Source organism: Grammomys surdaster, unplaced genomic scaffold (assembly GCF_004785775.1).
Source record: "Grammomys surdaster isolate TR1022 unplaced genomic scaffold, NIH_TR_1.0 172, whole genome shotgun sequence".
Classification (NCBI taxonomy): domain Eukaryota; kingdom Metazoa; phylum Chordata; class Mammalia; order Rodentia; family Muridae; genus Grammomys; species Grammomys surdaster.
The window spans coordinates 3996510-4020801 of record NW_021604620.1 but is presented as its reverse complement, the minus strand read 5'-3'; the positions used below and the strand labels follow the sequence as shown (position 1 = coordinate 4020801).

Here is a 24292-nt window from a genome sequence, read left to right as displayed (position 1 = left end):
GTGCATGGTGAGTGCTTGTGTGTGTGTATACCTGTGCTTGTGAGGGTTTGTGTGTGTGTGTGTGTGTGTGTATGTACCCGTGCATGGTGAGTGCTTGTGTGTATACCTGTGCTTGTGAGGGTTTGTGTGTGTATATGTGTATGTACCCGTGCATGTGAGTGTCTGTGTCCATGTGTGTGTGTATACCCGTGCATGTGAGTGTCTGTGTGTACCCATGCATATGAGTACCTGTGTGTGTGTACCCGTGCATGTGAGTGTGTGTGTATACCTGTGCATGTGAGAGCCTGTGTGTGTGTATACGTGTGCATGTGAGTGTATGTACCCGTGCATGTGAGTGCCTGTGTGTGTATGTACCTGTGCGTGTGCGTGTCTGTATGTGTGTGTATATACCTGTGCATGTATGTGGGCGCATGTCCAGTCTAGAGAGCATCATCAAATGTCTTTCACAATTACCATCCACCTTGTTTTTTCTTTTAAAAAGCATTTTGTTTTAGCTTGTGGGTGTGTGTCACAGCTCACTGTGTGTGGAGGTCACCGGACAACTTGTGGAAGTTGGTTCTCTCCATAGCAGGTCCTGAGAAATCGACTCAGATTTTCAGGCTTGGTAGCAGGCAAGCCTTTGCTGCTGAGACATCTTGCTGGCCCCCACTTCTTTTTGAGGCAGAGTCTCTCTGACCCTGGAATTCATCCTTAAAGCAAGGATTACAGATGCTCACCGTACTGCATGGCTTTTTGTGGAGGCACTGGGTACCTGAACTCTGGTCCTTATGCTTATGTGGCACACACTAAATCAGCTGAGTCATGTTCCCAGACCACACTTTAGAAGACAGTCCTGGGTTAGGGTCCTGGCTGCTTGGGCCTTTCTAGAACAGGGTTTCTCAAACCTTGACAGCAGTGGCATTTTGCACCTGTGGGTTCTGTTATTGGGAGGCATGTTGATGGCAGTAGGAAGGCAGGCCTGTACACAGCAGGTGCTCAGCTATCTTAGACCCTGGTGAGTGGAAACAACTCTTGACATCTCTGAGGGTCAGGGCGAAACCATGCTTAGGTAGGCTGAGAACCAGTGGTCTAGAACATTCAGCCTTTATTGGGGTACACAGTTGGGGAGATGAGGGTAATGGTTAAGGAGTGTCCATTCATCTTTCTTCCCCTGGAGTCAGGATAGGGAGCTGCTTTCTCCCTCCAAGCTTAGATAATTCCTGCATCTCTGAACCTGTTGGAGTTTGTGTTTGGTTCAAAATCAATGGTCCAGCGGACCGGCTGCCACGGAGGAGAATCCTGGCGTCCTTGAGTTTTCCCAGAAGTGGTTCAGGTTTCAGGGAGGCGGCCCGTTGTGGGTGGCCGGGCAGCTTGCCTGCCCGCACCCGCCCACCTGCTCTGGCCTTTGCCTTGAGGCTGGCACTTCTGCCTCTCCCTCCCACAGAATGTCAGGAAGTGCCTGTTGTTGGGGCTCTGCCTGCCTGACACCCCCTTTCTCCTCACCTGGGATCTGGGTGAGCCCAGGTTGCACCTGTCTGCCAAGCCTGGGGGTCGTAGCAGGATCCTGGCATGCCCTTTCCTCCCAGTTGGCCTTCCCTGTGGCGCTCCGAGGAGCCACGGCGGCTGTGGGCCTGGAACTTCCAGACCCAGGATGCCAGGGCAGGGGGGCAGCCTCACCCCAAAGGTATGGGCCTGTCTCTTCCCACAGGGCTTGGGAGGTCTGTGGTGGGAAAGCCTTGCCTAAGAAAGCTATATTGCTGTTTCCTGTGACAAACATGGGCAGCTTCCACAGAGGCCCGTTTGCTGGCCTCTGCAGGCTGCAGCTCCCTGTGGCTGGCCCATATTCTTTTTATGCTGTGTTATACAGAGGATTGTTGGGGGACATTTCTTTTTGACCCCACTCAGTAAGACAACTTGAAACTGTTTACTGGTGGGGCATCAGGGTGGATACAAGTCTTGTGACAACCATTTCAAGTTTTCCACATCACCCCATGAAGTGTTGCTGAGATTTCCTAGGCCCACCTCTTCCACACTCTTTTTCCTCCTGACTATGTGGTTGCTTTCCTAGAATTTAAGGGTCTGGTCCCTTCCATACCATCACCAAGTTTTTGCTCTGGGCCAGACATTCCTTATTCTGTGTCTTTTTTTTGTTTCATTGTTGACCAGACTTACTAATGAGCCCTAGGCCCAGAGGTGGTTGTTCCATGTGGGTCTGCTGGTGGTGCTTCTGGGTACCCAGGTTCTAAGAGTTGGGAGATACTCCGGTCATAAGGTCGGTCCTTAAGGTTGGCAGGATACTTCTGACAATGGTAAGGATTGGAAATCCACAGATCAGGTCCCCTGGGATTGTTCCAAGAGTCAAAGTTGCCTCCTCCAGGCATGGGACTAGTCTTGGCTTCTGGCCTTGGATAATCCTGTTCTTTCCCATTATGCTGTGCACACACATGTGCCATTTTCCAGACCCTCTCAGGGCCTGGTAGCTTAGCCTGGTGTTTTCATTCATGGACACGTGATGGAGAGAAAGCCTGGTCCACTGGGCAGGTCTGTTGCCCTCCTCCCTAGGGAATGTTGAGGAGGGGCCTGGCCTGCTGGACAATGGGGCTTCTTCTCCCTGGTTAGTTTCTGGGCTACAGTTGAGTTTTGTGAGGCAAAGCCAATGCTCTTGTTTGTAAACGTGTTCCTAGGCAGACTATTTCGGTTCTACCTCTGAGAAGCAAGGAGGCTAAAATTAGTTCTGGGGAGGAAAAGAAAGGCTGTTGGAAACTCAAGCCCTTGGCTGGAAGGTGGAGGAGAGGCTGTTCCTGTGTTTGTGGCTGAGTATTTGGGAGGATGTGAGCAGATCAGCTGTTGTCTGTCCATCTGAGTGGAGGGAGGGATGCCCTCCAGACCTGGGCCAATGAAAGGAAGCCGGTGGCTGACTTGGAGCTGTCTGGGCTGTTCATCATGCCAGGGTGTTTTTTTCTGGTCCTGCAGTGGTCTGAAGTGTTTCTGGGTGTAGAGACAATGCTGTCTGATGTCCACCTTAATGCCAAGTCTTCTCACCTTCTACCTCCAACCTGAATGTTACCTGCCCATTGATTCAGAAATTTCTCATGAGTTCTCAGGCTGGCAGCCAGGGGTTAGGGAACATTTCTTTTGGATATTTGGGAGGATTTCCTTTGTATGTGAATTTGAAGTGGGCTTCAGTAGGAGTCTTGTCTCTGGCCCAGGCCCCTTGGGAGATCTAACTTCTCTTCACAGAACATGTGGGTCAAGGTTCATTGACCAAATGTTGTAAGAATTACAGGAACACAGGGTTAGTTGAAAAAGATGAGTGGCTCCTACCTGAGGGAGGGTCTAGGTTTGCTTCCTCTGAGCTGAGAACCTTTGCACACAAACCTTTTACCTAGGGGTCTCCTGGGTAACCTCTGTGTGCAGCAGAGGTCACCATATTTTCTTTAACTCTTTTTAACTTGTATTGAATTTATAGCCGTTTAAGTAACACACATATGTTCAGTTGCAGAAATTTAGGCTGTTAGTAGGTACAGCCAAGGTCTCAAGTTGGGTGTGGTAGTGCATGCCTTTGATTCCTGTTCTTGGGAGAGGCAGGAGGATGAGGAGTTAGTTAAAGATCCACCTGGGCTGTAGAGGCTGTCTCAAAAACAAAACAGATCAGAAAACAAAAATGTAGGGTCTTCTGAGTAAGCTCTCCCCCTTTAAAAAAAAAGTGATTTATTTTTGTGTATGTATGTGTGTTTGTGTGAGTGCACACACATACCCTTGTAAATTCTTGTGCACCATGTACAAACATTGCCACAGAGGCCAGAGTTGAATGGTGTGTGTGGGAGGTGCCATGGCATGCATGTGGAGGTCAGAGGACAGCCTGTGGGAGTTGGCTCTTTCTTCCCATCTTAGGAGTGCTTAGGATCAAGCACAGGTTCTGGGTTTCACAGCTAGTGCTTTTTACCTAGGGAACCTTTACCTTGGCCTTTGTTTTTTTAGCCCCCTACTGGTGCCACTGTTGAATGTAGCTGGATTTTGCTACTTTGTGGATGCCTCCTTTTCCCACCCTTTATTTCACACCCTTTTACTAGATAGAGAAAAAAGATACAGGGGAAAGAAACAGACATTCCCTGAATCTGATTTCTTCCTTTTGTTTCTCCTTTGAGCACGACTTCTAACAAACTGAAACCCTGCCCAACCCCTCAACAACCAACAGCCACTGACCCTGCCTCTTGGGGCCCTAGGATTTATTTATATACCCTCTGAAAAGTTCCCAGAATTCCAGAGGTCACAATTGCAGAAACTATCTACAGCCGGCAAAACCACACCTCTGCTAGAGCATGAGGCAAATCATAGTCAGCTGCTGTAGACATTGGAGGCAGCCCCATACCCCCCATACCTGGGATTAAACCGATAACACATTATATTTCTGTGTTTTTTAAAGAAACCAAAATTCCAAAATTGTCACTGTTTCCCCCTTCTGTTTAAGCCATTAATTGTGTGCGTGTATTGGAAAATTATAAACAAACATTTTCAGTGAACTTAAGTGCTTTTTGGGTCAGTGGTCCAAGGTTTTCAGGAGAACTTTCCTGCTCTTTCTGCTGGAGTAGCTTTGCCTCTGACATAGGGAGATAGTAGCAGTTGAGCAGTGCCATCACCTTTTTCATAAGCCATAATTTTAATTTCTCCTTTGAAATCTTCATCTATAATTTTTGGATGCAAGAATTTTGGGAAATCGGTCTACTCCTTCATTCTACAATCCCTGAGGGCAAAGGACCATAAAACCCAGTGGCTATTTTATAACATTAAATTTTGGGAGATAGAGGAAGATGTTTAAAGCCACGAAGCAACACCATCCCATAGTTACATTGTCAGATTGAATCTGTTCTTGTAAATCAGAGTACCGCCCTTCACCTAGCAACCAGTCTTTCACAATATCCATTCCTCTCTATTTCTCTGATCTGTGTTTGTGGCTTCTTTCCTCCGCCATATTAACCATTGATTGCAACAGCATGCTGGTCTCCAGTACAACTGTTACCAATCCCTTCCTGTCTTGGGACATAATTGTATTTTGAGTAGCCCAGTTATTTAGAATTTGTTTCTACTTAAGGAGAGTGCATCCTGTATGAAATCATAGTCTCTTTACAACGGCCTAGATCAGCCTTCTAACCTTTTTTTTTTGAAACAGAATATTTGAAGAAAAAAAGGAAAAAGAAAAAAAAAACAGAAAAGACCCTCTGGGAGCAAAGTGAGTGATATCTCAGCAGCAGGGGCTACAGTAAACTTTTTGTTGGTTTCTTGGAAAAAAAAAAAAATCCGTTCCTTCATCCGCTGCTGTTACCTCTATGGCATTTGAAATCAAATTTCCCTTTTTTTTCTTGTTTGTTTTTTAAGTAGAAAACACAAACTTTATTTTAATAAGAACCCAGGTTTGGGGCAGGGATGAGGACAATAACTGGGGTCGAGGTAGTTTGGTTGGTAGTTTGGAGGGGTTTGGTTCTAGAGAAGAGGACTGGTAACAAAAAAAGCTTTATTGGCGCAAGTCTCCAAGGATGCCCCGCTGCTAAGAATGAAGCCCCACAGCCAGGGAAACGGTTTGGTTGAAGTAACCTTGTAGCTGCTTCACGAGCTGGTTCGGGGTCGACAGCCGAAGGAGCAGAGGGTCTAGAACTGTCGAGATTCCACTCAAGTGCGTCAAGGTCTGCAGCCATGCAGAGTTCAGCGATGGGGGAGTGACCTTCGGGGACACACAGCCCTGAGAAAGGGCTCGTTTGGGTTCTCTGTGTTGTGGCGTAGGGTTGGCATCGGGCTCAGGTGCCTAAGGGCCTAGGAGCATGGAAGCTGGTAACGAGAACTGAGGAGTGCAGTCGGAGGCAGGGTTGGCAGGATTGGCGTGTCCCCCCCCCACTGCCGCTCCCCTCCCCCACCCCCCGCAGTCAGTGACCGCGCAGTCCCTACCCAGATTTCCCATTTTTATTTCTAACTTTTGAGCCCCACTCGAGTGCCGCCTGTTGCTGGTCTGTGCTACTTTGTGGGTTCTTTTCCCCCACTTTATCCCTCTGGTTTCACCCCCTATTGCTAGATAGGAGAGAAAGGATGGGGTGGGGGGGTTCCCTGAATCTAATCTTTGCTTCATTTCATTTCTTCTTTGAGCATGGCTACTAACAAATCACAATCAACACCCCTGAGATACCAACAACCAGCACCCGGCTTCTCACGGCCCTAGCATTTATATACGCTCTGAAAAATTCCCAGAATTCCAGTGTCACACACTCACAAAAATCGTCTACTGCTGGCAAAACCATGCCTCTGCTAGAGGACAAGGCAGACAGTCTGAAGCAGTCCTATATCAGTATATCCGGGATTAAAACAAAAACATAGTCTTATTATTTCTGTGTTTTTAAAGAACCCAAAATTCCAAAAGTTGTCACTGGTCGTAGGCATAAGGTATGTACAGAAGTCTGTGGTGATGAATGAAGCATAGCCTGGTGTGTGTGCAGTGAGTGTAGAAAGTGCTTCATATATGCAAGGCTCAGTGGTTAAGGACACTGACCACTCTTAAAGGACCCAGACATGAGTACCAGCACCTACAAGATGCCTTCCAGTCATCTGTAACTCCAGTCCAAGGGGATTCAGTGCCCTCTTCTGACCTCTATGGGTACCAGGCATGCACATGGCAACACAGACATGTTTAGGCAAAACAGTGATACATTAAATAATGATTTAAAACCTTTTTCTAAAGATGGAGAGTATAATTATGAATGAGAGCTTGATGTGTTTCCACAAACCCAACGCACTTGTGCAGTCAGCATCCAGATCAAGTCTCCCCAAACTCCCCTCCTGTCTCGGGTTCTCAGGACCGCAGTCAGCCTGGTGAATACTAAGTGTGCTCTGAAGCCGCCTCAGCCCATGCTAGTTGCTGCATCTATCCCTGAGGGTAACGAGCTACTTTCTTGACTCCGGCAGCATAAACTGGTTTTACTTGTTATATTTTATATAACAATATTTACACCTTTGAATGGTTTGTGTGTGTGTGAGCAAGATGCCTTTAGGCAAGCTTTCTAATACACATATCTACTAAGGTCTTTTTGTTTTTGTCTTTTGCTTTTTTAGTAGGGCAGGAATTAGATCACTATGATTGATCAATCAGTTGATTGATCAACTTTTCATACAAAGTCTTACTGGCCTGGAACTCATAGTTCAGGCTGGCCTCAAATTTATGGTGAGTCTCTTGCCTCTGCCTCCCGAGTGGTGGGATTAAAGGTGTGGGCCACCACGCCTGCTTCACTCCTTATAATAGTTGCGAAAACTTCTCAAGTATAGAGGTAGACTATGCTTTATTGGCCTCCTGTTGGTGGGCTTTCTGATTGTATATTATTTATGTAGACTGATGATGAGAATAACTCCGGGAACACAAGATGTACGTATCTTGCATTTTAATAAGCACTGAAAGTGGCAGGTGGTGGCAGTAGGTACAGAAGCGGGGTGACGTGGTGGTTGACCCTCTGGCAGAGTGTAGGCTTCTGGAGGTACAGACTTCAGCTTCAACCTTGTAAAGTGCTTACCCACAGAGTTTGAAACAGCCACACCTGACAAAGGTGCCAGCATCAGAGGCTGCTTCCTGCTCTGTGTTGTGGTTATAGTGCTAACAAGGGACATGGCAGTCGCTTAGCGGGGATGCATGGGTCTGATAGCTGTGTGTGTGTGTGTGTGCACGCACACGTATGCATGCACCACTTACCATTCTGGGTGTCACCTTGACCCTCTTTAGGGACTGTGGCAACTGCTGAGGGTGGCTGAGGTGCTCTGGGATGCAGCACTGCCTCAGGGCACAGTGCGCTGACAAAATGTTGGCATGGTAAAATTCTGATTGCAAGACAGTTTTAATGAAGATCTCATGATGGAAGGACCTCGGCAATTTCCATATGTGTCTGGTTCCTTCATTCAGCCCTCTGCTACGATTACCTATAAAAGTAGAGAAGGCAGTTTGGGGCGGGGTGATTTCCAAAGCTCTTTGGTGTCTTGATTCAGCTGTCCTCATTTAAGCCCACTTGTCAGGCCCTGCTCATGAGTTTCAATGACACTGGACTTGTGGCAGTGTCTCTAGTATGCACAGTGTCCCAGTTGGCTCTTCCACATCTTCCTGGTGACAAACACTATCTGTGCCATTGTCTGCATGGTAGATTTAATGGAAAAACCACATAGCACTGCAGACTCATTCAGGAGTAAGATGCTGACAGGCTTGATGGAAAAGTCTTTGCTCTTGGCTTACAGGAGGCTGGCTGCCACTGTGGCCGTCCTTTCCTCTGTGCACATTAGAGCTTCCTAATGGCATGACTGCTTCCATCTCCTATCTGCTTGTTTTGCTGTTGTTTGAGAACATATCTCTAGACCAGGCTGGCCTCCAACTCGCCTGCCTCTGGGGTTAATGGCATGTACCACCGTGCCCCACTCTTCCACCTGTCTGAATATAGACACATTGAAGGTTTATGTTTTAATCTATGGATGTTGTAGGAGACATGGAGGAGTCCATAGCATTTTGGAGTAAAGATGATAGTTAAAAGTGAATTCTGTTTTCCTTTTGGGTTATATTTTGGAGTGGAAGTCACTTTGTTATTGTTGAGACAGGGTCTTACTAGGTAGCCATAGCTGGCCTGGACCTCCCAGAGATTTGCCTGCCTCTGCCACGTGCTGAAAATAAAGGCTCAGGCTACTTAGCTCAGCTGGAAGCTGCTATTTTGGGGGTTTGTTTTGGGGTCTTTGTTCCTGTAACACTTTTCATGGACTTGTTTGTATAAGCTGGTCGACTCTGTCTTTCTGTCTCTCTCTTTTCTCCCTCCCCACCTTCATTCCGTTTTGAAGTCCTAAGGCAGTTTTACTGTAGTTTGAGGGGATGCAGCTGTAAATCTCAGCAACTGCCGGGACAGCAATGAGGAAAGCCAGCCATGCCATGCCTTCACAGTGGAGGTAGTGATCCGGAAGCATCCCCAGACATGGTTCAGTGCTTGAAACACAGATAGAAGGAAGGAAAAGCTCAGAATCCAGGCTGTTTCTGTTCTGGTGTAGACAGACCTTACTTTGTTGTACACTGTGGTTTTGAAGAGATGTCAGGAAGCTGGGCAGAAAGCAGATACAGGGCCTCCCTCTGCTGCTCGTCAGGGCTAGCTCTTTGCTGAAGGCACCTAGAACAGGTCAGAGAAAACAGCATCTAAGAAGAGTGGTGATTTGCAGACCACCGGGACCAGACACTTCTCTCCCCGCTGAGATGTTTTATTCCCCAGCCCCAGATGTAGTTGTCTCTCTTCTTTCAAGACACTTGCGTTAGTTTAAATTCTTTGCTAATTCCAACATTCTGCCCACCCTCTGAGTTCACTGTGCTTCCTCTTGAGAGTGATGATGATAACCTGATTTTACAAGTTTGCTGGCTTGTGTCAGAATGCTGTGAATGGCATACAGAGAATCTACATTGTGCTATCCCCTCAGACGCTGGTTTTGGTGGTGCTCAAATGCTCAAAATGCTCTTAGAAAGCATGCTTTACATGCTCTTAAAGTTGGAGCTCTCCCTCCAGCGCTTCAGTACTATTTATTTATTTGTTTATTTATTTGGAGACAGGTCTCACAGGGTCTTTCTGTGTAGCCCTGCTTGCCCTAGAACTCATTATGTAAACCAGGCTGGCCTAGAACTCCTAGAGATCCAATTGCCTCTGTCTCCCTAGCGCTGGGATTAAAGGCCTGCATCACCACAACCAGGTGCCAGTACATTCTCATAATGGGCAGATGGAGGGAGAGTGTCTTTTTTGTTTAAGATTTATTAATTTTATTATTTTACGTTTATGAGTGTTTTGCCTGCATGTATATGTGCATGTCTGATGCCCATAAAGGTTGTAAGAGGCCATCATATTCCCTGGAACTGGAGTTACAGATGGTTGTTAGGTGCTGGACTAGAACCTGGGTCCTTTGCAGGAGCAGCTAGTGCTCTAACCACTGAGCCATCTCTCCAGCCCCATAGGTTGATTTTTGTAACCTTGTTTTTTTGCAGTTCATGGACTTGTGAGTGGAAAGCATTGTCTCACTGTAGTCTAGCTTGCAAGTACTAGTTGTTGGAAAGCTTATCTATTGAAGGTGCCGTTTCTTTCTTATTAGATAGTTGTGTACACACACACAGAGCTATCTGCTCTAATTTTCATGGGTTTATTGGGCCTTGCTTTCACTCACTGTGTAGCTACATTGTTGCTGTCCCATTGTCTAACCCTGATGTCCATCTCTCCTCTTTAGCCTTTTATGTGAAGGACGGGCTTGAGTGCTGACTGACAGCTCTGAGCCTGTAGGTGGAGCTGGCCAGGCTGGGAGACCTGATTAGGCAGTTTTTGGAGCCAGTTAGGTTCTGATGAGGAGAGTCTTCTGGTGTATGTGGATAGGCTGGGTCCTGGAAGTCGCAAATAGGAAAGAGCTGAGGGCCTGTGTTTGGTATGCCCCTCGTCCTTCAGTTTTTCAGTGTGACTCAGGCCTGAGGTGGCCTGCTCCTTTCTGCCCAGTTCTCTTTTATGCCTCTAGGAGTCAGCTTGGCTCTGTGGGTTTGGGGCAAGGCAACCTGCAGCCTCGACTTGTGAGAGCATCTGAGGCCTGACTGAGCTAACAAGCCCACCTTCTGCCTTTTTACACTGCTGTTACAGTGACATCTGGTACCACGGAGTCTTGGATGCTTCTCTGGTGGGAATCACACCACCCGGCTTTGTCCACAGGCAGCTGAGGGCTCTGCGTGGTCAGTCCCTGCTTCTCCGTCTGCTCTGCAGCTCCGAATCCTCCTTTCTGTAGGTTCTTTTATTCCTTGAGGCTTATGCTATAGAAAATTTCCCTCTGTAGATGAATCAGGACATGCTTATAACCCTTGGCATTCACCTGGAAGGATACTCTCTAGTGTTCTTTAGGAATCACAGGGACGGCTGAGGTCCCTGGACCACACCCTGTACTGTGGAAGGGTGGTGCCAGGGACTTGTTTATGAAGTCTGGTTTAGAGGTGACATGAGATGTCTTGGCTTCCTCCTGTCACTTTGGAAGTGTTCTTGGACCATCTGTGGCATTTATAGTGGAAGAGTGAGCTGAAAAGCCCCCATGGAATGCTAAAAAAAAAGTATAGTGAGTGCCCATCCTGGGCTGTAGGCATGGTCCAGAGGAGCACTTCCGGCTCTTCCAGAGGATCCGAGTTCTGTTCCCAGCACCCACGTCTAGTGGCTCTCAAACTCCTGTACCTCCAGCTCCAGGAGATCTGCAGCCTGCTCCTGACAGCCTCCATGGCACCTGTACACACAGGGAGAACATACTCTTACACACCTGCAGACACAGTGAACATATTCTCATACACACACACACACACACACACACACACACACATCTTGCTAAAAATTGCTCATTCCTTCGGCCCATTCCCGTAGTTTAGGGATACGGGTAGATTCAATAGATGAGAAATTGAGGTTAGGGTCCGCCTGTCGTAAGGCTTCCTTGGCGTCTTACCTTTCGTGAGGGCATGCAGCCTGTGGCTGACAGAGCAACTAGATAATGGAATTATCTCAGCCAAGAGGAAAGGGGGAGGGGAGCGGGAGCAGGTGTAGTTCCCTCTGAGACTTTATAACTACAGGCATGACCTGGAAGCTAGAAGTTCATATTATCCTGTTCTGGGAAACTCTAAATCAAAATTAAAGGTGTTCCAGCCCATATGGGGTTTGGCAGAAGCGAAAATGGTCATCTCTCTCCGGAAAGTGTCATTTCCACAGAAAAGGCCCCATTTGGACATAAGCTCAATATCCAAAATTCAAAATATGAGGAAAAAAAATATCTGCCCGAGTGAAAGTCATCAGAAACAAACAGAGGTGGTAAATTTTAAAATTAGAGGAGGAGGGTGCTGGAAAGAGCTGGCTAAGAGCACACACTGTTCTGTGGAGGTCCAGAGACCAGTTCCCAGCGACCACAAGGCAGCTCCTGAGAGAGTCAGGGCTTAGCTGGAAGAAGTGGATCATTGCTCAACCCTACTTCCAGCCTGTGCCTGCATCCTGAACCACCACAGTGAGCAAGCAGCCTTGAGCCCCTGCCCCTGCCGACGTTACTGGTGGCCTCACATTCCTGCCCTCAAATTCCTTCCTCCCATCAGCTGATGAGCCAAAATAAAGCCTGAAAAAGGTAGCTGGCTAATATATCTAGTCCCAAGCTCCCACTATAGCAGCAAGAAAAGCAGTCTTGGCTGTATAAGCCACAAAGGATGTGTTACAGATGTATAAGACAGCAGAGAGAGTGAATACTGAGTGTAATCTGTTAGCAGTTTACTCCCATGAGGATTTCGTATTAATGAACATTGAAAGGTGACAGAGTTAATCCAGTCACTGCAGGGAGCGGTGGTGGAAAGGCTGATTCGTGCAGACGTGGAGCCTAAGGTACACTTCACAGGCTAGCCAGTGCTAGAAGAGAAGGGAACTCCAGCTTCCAGGTCACAAGTGGCAACATGGGGTATTTTAAAAGGTAATACATGTTGCTCAATGGTAGAGCATGTGGCTAGCTTGTGTGAAGTGCTGTGTTTGATCAACAGACAGAACTGCAGGAAAGAAAAGGAAAAAATGGAGATCGGAATAGAGGAAATACAAATTTAATCATGAGTGCGTTAGGACTCATGTCTGGTTTTAAGGAAGCATTAGATTGAATTGTAGAAAGTCAAAGTTGGCAGAAAGCTTTAAAATGAAGGAAGAAAGGAAAAGATAAATTGGGAATGTTAGCACCAGATAGATTAACTCCCCTAACCCCCAGACAGGTTTATCTGTGTAGCCCTGGCTGTCTTGCAACTTGCCCTGTAGACTAGGCTGGCCTCAAACTAGGGATTTGCCTGCCTCTGCCTCCCAAAGGCTGGAGTGGGCTAAAGGCGTACACCATCACCTCCTGGCCTTTTGACAACATGAACAGAAATGGTTACTGTGTAGCGATACACATGTTATTCCCACAGCATAAGGAAAAGGCCAGGAAACAGGAAGAAGATTGAGCAGGTGTTACCAGGGGAGCTCAACTGACGGTGTGACTTGGTGGGCTGCTCCGGAAACTGGGTCAACTGTTTTGGAGAAGAATTTGGCAGTATGTACTGAGTCTTAGACTCAGCCTTTCCAGGATGAGAGGAAATGCTCACCAAGGCTGTAAAGAAGCTTCATGGTGGCTTTGCTCACAGGACAGCTGTACATAATCTGAGGGTCCAGCCTGTGAACCAGGTGAGGTCACACTGGGCAGTCCCAGGGCTCTGAAACATAGAATTTTGGGGTGTGGCCTACAAAGAGCCTGAACCTCTGGTTCAGTTAGTTCTGTCATATGTGAAGTAGCCCATTCAGGGTTCTCTTTCATTTTATAGTGCCTGGGGTGTGGCATGAGCTAGCCAAGTGCCAAGTGGGTGTCAGTCTGGATGACACATAAATACATGTGGGGCCAAAAAGCAGAATTTACATGGTTTGGTTCTCTGGAGTAAGGATTTAAAGGAAACTTAGTTTATGGGTATTGATATTTTGCGTGCATGTGTACTGTGTGTATGCAGTGCCCCTGGAACTAGAGTCACAGGTGGTTGTGAGCCACCATGTGGATGCTGGGAACCAAAGCCATGTTTTAAACCAAAGCGCAAGTGCTTGTAACCACTGAACCATGCCTCTAGTGCCATGGTGAAGGATTCTAAGATAAACTGAAGGTACTTGACTGGTTCTTTCCTCCCCAGTCTGCCAATGCAGAGTTCATGCATATGTGCCGTGTGTGTGTGTGTGTGTGTGTGTGTGTGTCTGTGTGTCTGTGTGTCTGTGTGTCTGTGTGTCTGTGTCTGTGTGTGTGTGTGTGTCTGTGTGTCTGTGTCTGTGTCTGTGTCTGTGTCTGTGTCTGTGTCTGTGTCTGTGTGTGTATTTCTCATGCTCCAGCCTTTCCTACCCTTTCCCTTCTGTAAGGTCTCCATCCCTAGCCTTCCTAGTTGTGGTCCTGGGGACTGATGGACATGTAGCTGTGTAGGGTTCTCTTGTTGGGATGGGTGGGGAGGCAGGGCCAATTGGGGAGACTCCTGACCTGGCTGCCGGGCTGTGGGCGGGAGGCCTTCATCTATTAAAAGGCTCTGTGGCCTTGTGGTTGGAATTTTGCCATGTGCCATAAATAGCCAGTGTGAGAGTGTGAAGAACCGGAGCCAGGGAGGAGAGAGGAAACGGGAGGCCCCCTGGGTCTCCAGCTGGCAGTGGCCTGGGTGTGGTGTGGGAGGGTTGTGGAATGTCACATGGGATGCAAAGCTTCCAGGCAGCCTTGGTGTGACTGGAAGGATCACCACAACCCTAGGAGGCAGGTGCTGTCAGTCACCTCACAGAATGGCTAGGTGACTTGCCGCAGGCACACAGCTGTGAGACATCCACGGGGTTGGAATCTGGCCAGCTCAAAGCTGCTCTGCAGGGATGGCTGTGGGCAGGTCAGTGGCTCTGGTGAGCCCGTTGGGTCCTACCTGGAGCCTTCATGTGGACCTCTCAGGCTCCTCAGCTGGGATCCTATGGTAGTGCCAGAGGGGCCGGTGCCTGACAGTGGCCTGGGGGGAGGAGCTAGGCCAGGCTCTGTTTGTTGTTGAGCCCTTGTGACTCCAGGGGCTGATTGTAGTCTCAATGGAGGTGGACACTCTCCTGGGTCGGGTGTGGGTCAGAGGTGGAGCAGACAGGGAACGCACGAAGTCCTAGGTTCTATCCTCGGCGTCTATAGCAGGTGTCTTGCTTCATGTTGAAGCCACCCCTCCTTCTTGTCTCCTTCCTTTCAGGATGCCCACAGCCCTCTGCCCGTAGTCTGTCCACCCCGTCTGTTAGGTATAAACTCATTCTAGCACTCAGTAGCTCAGGGTCAGCCTTCCAGACTTGTGGGGGAAGCTGGACATCTGGGAAGCAGTTGTGAAGGACAGATAGGAGTAGTGTTTGTGCCCTGCATGCTTTCACTTCCTCCTGGGGATCGCTCGGGTGATCTTCCTCATACACTTTGTGGATGTCTCAGAAGTTCCTTGCCTGCTGCTATGCACCGCACCGGGACCCCAGATGGGGAGAAGGAGCTGTGTCCTGCTATGCATCGGGACTCCAGATGGGAAGAAGGAGCTGTGTCCTCCCTAGACTTGGCTACTTCACTTAGCTCAACTACCCGTTCCTGCCCCAAGTAACCAGGGCTGGCACTAGGTGTCGCCCTGGCTCCTGGGTTGCTTAGGTTCTCCTTTCCAGCCTGCACTCTTCCCACAAACTAAAGCCCTGTGCTTGAATAAGGTCCTGGTTGGGAGAAGCCAGTGCTCACCCCTAACTGAGCCCTGCTCTGGACACTGAGACCCTTCTGGGCCAGGCTGAGCTCTAGCCGCCTGGCAGGTTGTTACCAGGGTCTAGGCCAACATGACCTGGCATGGCTAGGGCTGAGGCTGGGTTTTGCCATTCTGACTGGGTAACATTTTGACCTTGCGGGTCCTACCTGGAGCCTTGAGATTGGCACCTTGTCCAAAGCTGGGCCTCCCTGTAAGTAGGCTCTGCCTGCCATGATGAGATGTTGTGAATGTGGCTCAGATCTACTGTCTTGAGGGTTCCTATCCCTGAACAGTCAGTCAGGATCCTCCTGTCTGCATTGCCAACCTCGGGTCAGGTGGGAGTCCCCTCCCTGATGCCCCTCTGGCATCAGGTGGGTTATTGGAGAAAGCTGGGGTGCCAGTGGATTGAGGTGCAGCAAGGCTGATTCCCTTTAGGGTATCTGCATAAGGTTCCATCAGGGAGGTAATAAATGCCACACCCCCTTGGGGGTGTCTCATGAGGGAATAAGATGCCTTTGGGATTTGTGTACTCTTTCCAGTCCTACATCCAAAGGGTTCATGGGGTCATAGTGTGCAGAACAGTGGGGATTGTGGCTTATTGGTGGGGTTGATGAGAAGGGTGGATGAGTGGTTGGACGAGGCCATGGAGCGGAGTGTTGAATGGGTGTGTTCAGCCATCTGGATGGGACTTCTTTGGGAAAGGATAGATATATAAGAGTGGATGGGGCGTACCTGTGAGTGTGCAGCCAAACCCAGCTGGAAGGCTGATCTGTGAACACAGCTTAGCCCTCCTGTCTGAGAAAAGTGATCCTTGGTGACCCTGGGAGCTTACCCTTTTCCTATAAGCTTAGCTGTTCTGGACTACCTGGTGAGCACAGACAGAGGAAGGTCTCGTCTACAGGCTGGTGTGGGCAGAAAATGGAGGAACACTAGCCTGGTCTTGTAAGAGGTGTTGATGTGTGGGTGGTAAGGGGACCGGTATTGAGGGCAGAAGGGTGGGTAGGCATCTTCTGCAGGGCCTTCAGCACCGCGTCGTCTCCAGGACTGGTTACAAGTCACAAGGCAGTGCTCAGCCTCTCTCTTCTCTGGGCGCAGGTTCCGGGCGAGGGGAGGCTGAGACTCGGGAGTGCATCTACTACAACGCCAACTGGGAGCTGGAGCGCACCAACCAGAGTGGCCTGGAGCGCTGCGAGGGGGAACAGGACAAGCGGCTGCACTGCTATGCCTCGTGGCGCAACAGCTCGGGCACCATCGAGCTGGTGAAGAAGGGCTGCTGGCTAGATGACTTCAATTGTTACGACAGGTACGCTGGGGTGCATTCCCGCTGCCGTAGCTCGCCTGCACTTGTTACGCCATCCACGGATCTCAGGGTATCTTCTGAGGTACTGCCCAGGATCCCAAGCCCCTGTTCCAGTGTTTGCTCTCCTCAGATTGGGCAGCATTTCAGTGCCTGCCTGTCTCTCTCAGCCTTGGCTCACTCTTCAGGGGATGTGGGTTCACCCTACCTGCTGGTGTTTCTGAAGCTACTCTGCCTGGGGGGAGGGGCCCCGGAGGGTCTTGCCGTCCCTGCTCCAGAGTTTGTAACTCCAGAGTTTGTAACGGGGATTCTGGGCCTTCAGGCAGGAGTGTGTGGCCACTGAAGAGAACCCCCAGGTGTACTTCTGCTGCTGTGAAGGCAACTTCTGCAATGAGCGTTTCACCCACTTACCGGAGCCTGGGGGCCCAGAAGGTGAGGGGCCTGTGGGATGAGGGTCTAAGTGTGGCACTCTGGAGCTAGTGGGGAGTGTTTGCAGGGCCTGCTGGAGTGTTAGAGTGGGCGGGCTGTGTGACACAGGGCTCCATGTGTCCCCCAGTCACGTACGAGCCACCCCCGACAGCCCCCACTCTGCTCACGGTGCTGGCCTATTCGCTGCTGCCCATTGGAGGCCTCTCTCTCATCGTCCTGCTGGCCTTCTGGATGTATCGACATCGAAAGCCTCCCTACGGCCATGTGGACATCCATGAGGTGAGACAGTGCCAGTATGGGGCAGGGAGAAGGAATGGCTATACAGACTCCTTTAAGCCCTCGCTTTTCTAGGACCCTGGGCCTCCACCCCCATCCCCTCTGGTGGGCCTGAAGCCACTACAGTTGCTGGAGATCAAGGCTCGGGGTCGCTTTGGCTGTGTTTGGAAGGCTCAGCTCATGAACGACTTTGTGGCTGTGAAGATCTTCCCTCTTCAGGTGAGCTTTTAGGAGTTTCCAGACCATCTTTTCTCATTGTGGTCTGTGATGGAGTCTCTTCCCCACAGGGTGGTCCAGGATTCTGATTCAGCAGTGGTAGTCAGTCCATCAGAGGATTAGGGTCGGACACTGTCAATCTTTGACTGGTGTTGGTTTTGGGTTTTGGCATTACTTCTATGTTGTATATGCAATTTATATGTTTTATGTACACACAGGTTTATGTGTAGAGGCCAAAGATTGACACTGAATGATTTTCTTCATTGGATTCCCCTTTTTTTTTTTTGAGATAAGATTTCAGTATGTAGTCCAGGCTGGCCTGGAACTTGTCATATAGACAAGGCTGGCCTTGAACTCACAAAAAGTCCACCTGCCTCCACCTCCAAAAAGCTGGAATTAAAGGTGTGTCCCACCATGCCTGGCTCTCCATTTTTTACAGTTTTTAATTTTTGTTTAGTTTTAATGAAAACACTCTTTTTTTATGTGTGCAGGTGTTTTGCCTGTATGTTTGTATGTGTACCACATGCATCCTGGTCCCCGTGGAAGCCAGAAGGGAGTGTTGGGTCCTTGAGGCTGGAGTTACAGACAGTTGCAAGCCACCATACATGTGCTGGGAATTGAACCTGGGTCCTCAAGAAGAGCAGCCAGTGCTCTTAACCTCAGAGCTGCCTCTCTAACCTTCTACTTTTTAAAGTTTTTTTGAGGTGCACAGGGTACTTAGCAAGTCAAGCACTTGCTGGCTGATACTGGCTGGACACCTCACTCAGCATTTGTAAATCAGGGCGGTGTCGTCAGCTACCCCAGAGATTGCTGTTGGCCTGGTTCTCCAGATGCGGCTTTTGGTGCTGAGGCTAGGAAACCAGGGGTTGGGGATGGAGTGTAGGGTGTGTTGGGGTGGCTATCCTGCTGTGGGGGCTATGACTGTGACAGGACTGAACTGCCTCCCTGCCTCAGGACAAGCAGTCATGGCAGAGTGAACGGGAAATCTTCAGCACACCCGGCATGAAGCATGAAAACCTGCTGCAGTTCATTGCTGCCGAGAAACGAGGCTCCAACCTGGAGGTGGAGCTGTGGCTGATCACAGCCTTCCACGACAAGGTGAGCTACACCCCAGAAAGATCCCAGGGTGAGACAGACAGGTCCCAATAGTGATGAGTGATCCCTGTTGGCAAGCCTCTCACCCTGGATCACTTCTATGGCAAGAATCGCTACGCTGACCATTCTGCATATTTGCACTAAGACATTCCTACTGGGCCTGGGTTGTGTTGCATCCTGTCCTGCATTTGGAGCCTTTGCCCACAGTCTGCTGCCTTCTCTTAGGGCTCCCTCACGGATTACCTCAAGGGGAACATCATCACGTGGAATGAACTGTGCCATGTGGCAGAGACGATGTCCCGAGGCCTCTCGTACCTGCATGAGGATGTGCCGTGGTGTCGTGGCGAGGGCCACAAGCCTTCTATTGCCCACAGGTACCTAGCTAAGGAGCCCCTCTGCACATGTGCTGCTGTTGCAAAGAGTGCCTCTGCTTCCTTGAATGTACCTGTGGTGTGTCAGAGCAAACCTGGCCTTCTTGTGTGCTGGAGATGGCTAGCTTTCCAGGCCAGTGTTCTTGTGCCCTCTGCTGGGTATAGGAGAAAGCGCTAACTGTTACTTTGGAGAGCTGGCTCTTCAAATTTTTTTTGTTTTGTTTTGTTTTGTTTTGTTTTGTTTTGTTTTGTTTTGTTTGAGACAGAGTTTCTCTGTGTCATCCTAGCTGTCCTGGAACTCACTCGGTAGACCAGGCTGGCCTCGAACTCAGAAATCCGCCTGCCTCTGCCTCCCAAGTGCTGGGATTAAAGGCGTGCGCCACCACTGCCCGGCGGGCTCTTCAAATTCTGATTGTGGTCAAGAACATTTTGTATCCTTAAGAGGACTCTACTTACCTAGTCTTTGTAGGTTATGCTTGCTGAAGTTTGCTGGTACAGAGCATGTGTGTCTTTATGTGTTATCGTGGTATCATTAGCTGTCCACTATCCCCTGGGGAACTCCACTCCATACAGAAGAGATCAAAAAGGCAAATGATGGGTGATGACAAGTGTTTAACCTCACAGAGCTCTGAATTAGGAGCTTTTAGGATTTCTGAGCCACGCTTTTGTTAGTTTGGTTTGGTTTTGTTTTTTCTAGTCTAGGCAGAGTTGAGTGCCTGCACCCACTCCAGCACAGGCCTGCCTGTGTGGCGTTAGCAAGCTGATTCTAAATTCTTGTTCACATTCCAAACATTTTAAACTCTCAGAAGACTTGTGTGCCATGCCCTGTGAGAATGTATGGGCTGGCTTTTAGTACTGAGGTATAGGGTCTGCCCAGCTGCCAGGGTAGGGCCTGCTCTACAGGTCCCGGCAGAGCCTTCCAGAACGCCCACTCCTGTTTTATCTCCTGTCCCACAGAGGGGGACTCTAGTATTTTGGGCGGAGGATCATGATCAGTTATCTCATGGCGGGCTGGGTCTCGATGCTCTCCACAGGGACTTCAAAAGCAAGAATGTACTGCTGAAGAGCGACCTCACCGCGGTGCTGGCCGACTTTGGCCTGGCTGTTCGGTTTGAGCCAGGGAAGCCCCCAGGGGATACCCATGGACAGGTAAGTGGACAGAGGGAGGAGGAGCTCCACAGAGCTGATGCCCTGGGCTCAGCTGACGTGACTGTAGAGCTACCTGGGAACTTAGAAACCAGCTTCTTGACTCACCAATAGAGAAACTAAGGCCTGGAGATCCGGTGAGGCTTCCTCCAGTCAGCTGAGGGATCCAGGCTCAGCATTTGGGCTCCAGCAACTCCTCCTCATATTTCAGTCTTGCTCTTTCTGTTGTAATTTTATTTTTCCAAAATATATCTTGTATGTGTGTGTATAAAGGGAGTCAGTTTATTTTTTTCCCCAACATGTGGGTTCCTTGGGTTGAACTTGGGTTGTATGGCTTGCAACAAGCACCTTTGCTACTGAGGAACCTGCTTGCCCTCAGTTGTAGTTATTAAACAAGATTAAAATAAAAAGAAAGGTGCTGAGAATCCCAGCCAGATACCTAGAAAAGGCCATGAAAATTCAGCCAGCAATCATCCTGGGAGAGTCTCTCTGTGGTTTACATATGTTCTCAGCATTTTGTTTCGGCCTTTTGATTTTTGCTTGTTTATTTAGTGTGTATATTTCTGTTTCCACATTAGTGGCATGTCTGGGCATGGAGGCCTGAGGTAGCCACTGGGCATCTTCCTTGATCACCTGAGACCTTGTTGGTTAAATACTGGGTCCTTCACTTGGACCCAGATCTCACCAATTGGTCTAGCCAGCTTTCTCTGGGGACCCCATCTCTGTCTCCCGTGTGCTTGAGTGACAGGTGCCTTAGGAGCTAAGCCATCTCTTCATCTGCCCCTGGTCTGTTAGAGGGTCTCTCTCTCTCTCTCTCTCTGTAGTTCAGGTTGGTCTGGAACTTTTGGTTCTCCTGCCTCAGCCTTCTGAGTGTCTGGCTTTGCTTTAGGCACCATCAGTGTAAAAGGCCTCAGAGTAGCTTGTTTGGGATGTTCTAGGGCCTGCACAGCTGTCTGATAAGCACTGCCTCCAGGTCATGGTATCATTACAGTTATCATCAGAATCTTAATTCTGCTTCAGACAGGACGGAGCAGGGCTTTGGCTCCAAGGCTTCGTAATTAGAATCCCACTCTTACCCAGCCTGGTGCACAGTGCTTCTCCCAGCTGCCTGTGAATTTGAGATTAGCTGGTCTCTGGAGATCCCGTCCTTTGTCTTCCTGTAGGTTGGCACCAGACGATACATGGCCCCTGAGGTGTTGGAGGGAGCCATCAACTTCCAGAGAGACGCCTTCCTGCGGATAGACATGTACGCCATGGGGCTGGTGCTGTGGGAGCTCGTCTCTCGATGCAAGGCCGCAGATGGTGAGTGTTTTGACGGCTCTGGCCACCCTGGGTTGGGGGCTTGGAGCTGGGCCTCGGGTGATGCCATCAGCCCCTCCTCACTCAGGGCCTGTTGATGAGTACATGCTGCCCTTCGAGGAGGAGATCGGCCAACACCCTTCGCTGGAGGAGCTTCAGGAGGTAGTTGTCCACAAGAAGATGAGACCCACCATTAAGGATCACTGGCTGAAACACCCGGTGAGCAGACTGGCTTCTGCAGTCTACAGGGGTGTGGGGACTGGGTTCTGCAGTCTACAGGGGTGTGGAGACTGGGTTCTGCAGTCTACAGGGGTGTGGGGACTGGCTTCTGCAGTCTACAGGGGTGTGGGGACTGGCTTCTGCAGTCTACAGGGGTATGGAGACTGGGTTCTGCAGTCTACAGGGGTGTGGGGACTGGGTTCTGCAGTCTACAGGGGTGTGGGGACTGGCTTCTGCAGTCTACAGGGGTGTGGGGACTGGGTTCTGCAGTCTACAGGGGTGTGGGGACTGGCTTCTGCAGTCTACAGGGGTGTGGGGACTGGCTTCTGCAGTCTACAGGGGTATGGAGACTGGGTTCTGCAGTCTACAGGGGTGTGGGGACTGGGTTCTGCAGTCTACAGGGGTGTGGGGACTGGCTTCTGCAGTCTACAGGGGTGTGGGGACTGGGTTCTGCAGTCTACAGGAGTGTGTGAAGGGGACCTGCCTCGTAAGGCAGGAGCCTAGGAATGAGGAGGGAAGGCTGCCATGTACCCTGGATTCTAGGGACAGACATATCCCAGAGGTTATGGGGAGTAAGGTAGGCCCTAACCTCCTGCTTGTCCTCACTATGGCTCAACTGGGAAACGTTGGGCAAAGCTTTGTGTTTGGACTTTGTGTTTATTTGACTTGAGTCCCAGTGTTCCAAGATAAGCAGCTGCATCTGCCTGCAGGGAGTGAGAGTTCTCTTCTTGTGGTGAAGTTTAGTGAATATTCTCCTGGTCTCTGTGGGGTAAACTGCGGGAGGAGAGGAGTCTCAGGGGCTGGGCTGCAATTTGCAGCCTGCTAATTTTACCTGTAATGGCTGTGACTGAGCCATAGGCCCTTCCTGATCCTCTGACACTGACTACCCTCACCGAGTAGCCCTAACAAGGATTCTTTCCTCCCTCCCCCTCTTCTGCAGGGCTTGGCTCAGCTTTGCGTGACCATCGAGGAGTGCTGGGACCACGATGCAGAGGCTCGCCTTTCTGCAGGCTGTGTGGAGGAGCGGGTATCTCTGATCAGGAGGTCGGTCAACGGCACTACCTCGGACTGTCTCGTCTCTCTGGTGACCTCCGTCACCAATGTGGACCTGCTCCCTAAAGAGTCCAGCATCTAAGCCCAGGACACTAGTGTCTCTCCAGACTCAGTGGATCTGAAGAAAAAAAAGGAAAAAAAAAGTTGTGTTTTGTTTTGGAAATCCCATAAAACCAACAAACACATAAAATGCAGCTGCTATTTTACCTTGACTTTTATTATTATTATTATTATTATAATTATTATTAATAATATTATTTTTGGATTGGATCAGTTTTTACCAGCATATTGTTCTACTGTATCGCAAACAGCGGACACGTCAGCAGGCGTTGAGGTGCTGAGCTGTGAACGCAGAAGCGGCGCCATGCTGAAGAGCCTCAGCCACCTCCTGTCCTTCGGGATTCATTCCCCCCCCCCCCCCCTTGCGTCCTCTTTGTCGTCTCAGAATCCGTAACACAAAGAAACTCGTCTCCTGTCTTAGGAAACTCAATGCTGCAGCTCTCTACTAGAGGAACCTTTGAAGACTGTTACATGGACACACCCTTCCTCCGAAGAGGGTCCCCCCCAACCCCCTTTTACTTTGCGCTTCTCCCATTTCAGGCTGTGAGCTTAAAAAAAAAACAAACCCGGCAGATGTGTCTTCATGGGTGTAACGGGTGTCGTCCTGACCCAAGCACGGGAAACTGAGATGAGGAGGGCAGTCTAGTCTGGAGCTGGAAGGGAGGCTGATGCTTCTGGGTAGGGTGCCGAGCTGAGCTACACTGGACTTGGGCACATTTGGAGCAACCCCCTTGGCTATGGAGGCTTCTTTCTCAGGTAACAAGGGATCGAGGGCAAGGACCTTGTGATGCCGAGCAGTAACAATAGCAAGCACAGGATTTGGAGAAAGCCCAAGAGCAAGGCCGGGCTGCCCCACCTGCCCAGTTTGTTCCCACTAACGGTTTGGCCGTAGAAGAAGACACTACCTTGCTCCTGTGCTAGGACCAAGTGAGGTCACGGGACAGTTTAGTGGACATTTTTCATTAGACATGAAGCTGTAGATCTCTTTCATGGAGGAAATGCCGAGCTGCAGTTTCCTCTTGGCAGTTTGAGGAGATGCCTGTGGTGGCCCCTGCACAGCATGGGTGGGCCAGAGGATCCCTGAGTGGGGACCTCGCCAGCCTGAAGCTCTGGCTTGGTCCCAATGCAGTGCGGCATTGCCGACCGACTCCCTTCTGTGGCTCGTGGACACGGCTTTCTCCAAACCCTTTAAAGTGGTGCATATTCTAAAACTGTGTTTCTCTCACGCCGTAACCATGCTCCAGGCGGTGAATGTTCCTAATGCTGCTGTTTCGACATTGGATTTTTTTTTTTTAATTTATGAAACATGCTAAAGTTTTGTTTTTTGTTTTTCTCTTTTCATACAGAACACACACACATCCACATATATACACATGCTTTGCTGTGTGGCTTCCGAGGTTTAAATTTTAAAAAAGTAAAAGAAGTAACTTCACGACCACAGACCACCTCAAACCAGAAATACCTCAGAATTTTCTACTTGTGTATGTTTTATTAATTATATATTTTATTAGTTGTGTTGTCTTGTAGGAAGTATATTTTAATGTAAGTTGACTTCTATGACAA

General features: G+C 49.4%; 1 protein-coding gene across 3 annotated transcripts in view; it reads left to right on the top strand.

Annotated features, from left to right (window-relative positions):
• Acvr2b (activin A receptor type 2B) overlaps positions 1 to 22881 on the top strand; it is a 27470-nt gene extending 4589 nt beyond the window's left edge. The window contains exons 1-11 of one of the 3 annotated variants that reach the window (XM_028767365.1): positions 1437 to 1663; positions 16364 to 16571; positions 16888 to 16997; positions 17146 to 17273; positions 17346 to 17489; positions 18441 to 18584; positions 18807 to 18955; positions 19987 to 20101; positions 21262 to 21400; positions 21486 to 21616; positions 22557 to 22881. In XM_028767365.1, the coding sequence (XP_028623198.1) occupies positions 1549 to 1663; positions 16364 to 16571; positions 16888 to 16997; positions 17146 to 17273; positions 17346 to 17489; positions 18441 to 18584; positions 18807 to 18955; positions 19987 to 20101; positions 21262 to 21400; positions 21486 to 21616; positions 22557 to 22751 (1578 nt within the window). In that variant the 5' untranslated portion in view covers positions 1437 to 1548 and the 3' untranslated portion in view covers positions 22752 to 22881. Of the gene's footprint in view, positions 1 to 1436; positions 1664 to 16363; positions 16572 to 16887; positions 16998 to 17121; positions 17274 to 17345; positions 17490 to 18440; positions 18585 to 18806; positions 18956 to 19986; positions 20102 to 21261; positions 21401 to 21485; positions 21617 to 22556 lie in introns of those variants that run through there. The other 2 variants (XM_028767364.1, XM_028767366.1) reach the window with 2 other exon arrangements.
• The last annotated feature ends 1411 nt before the right edge of the window (positions 22882 to 24292 follow it).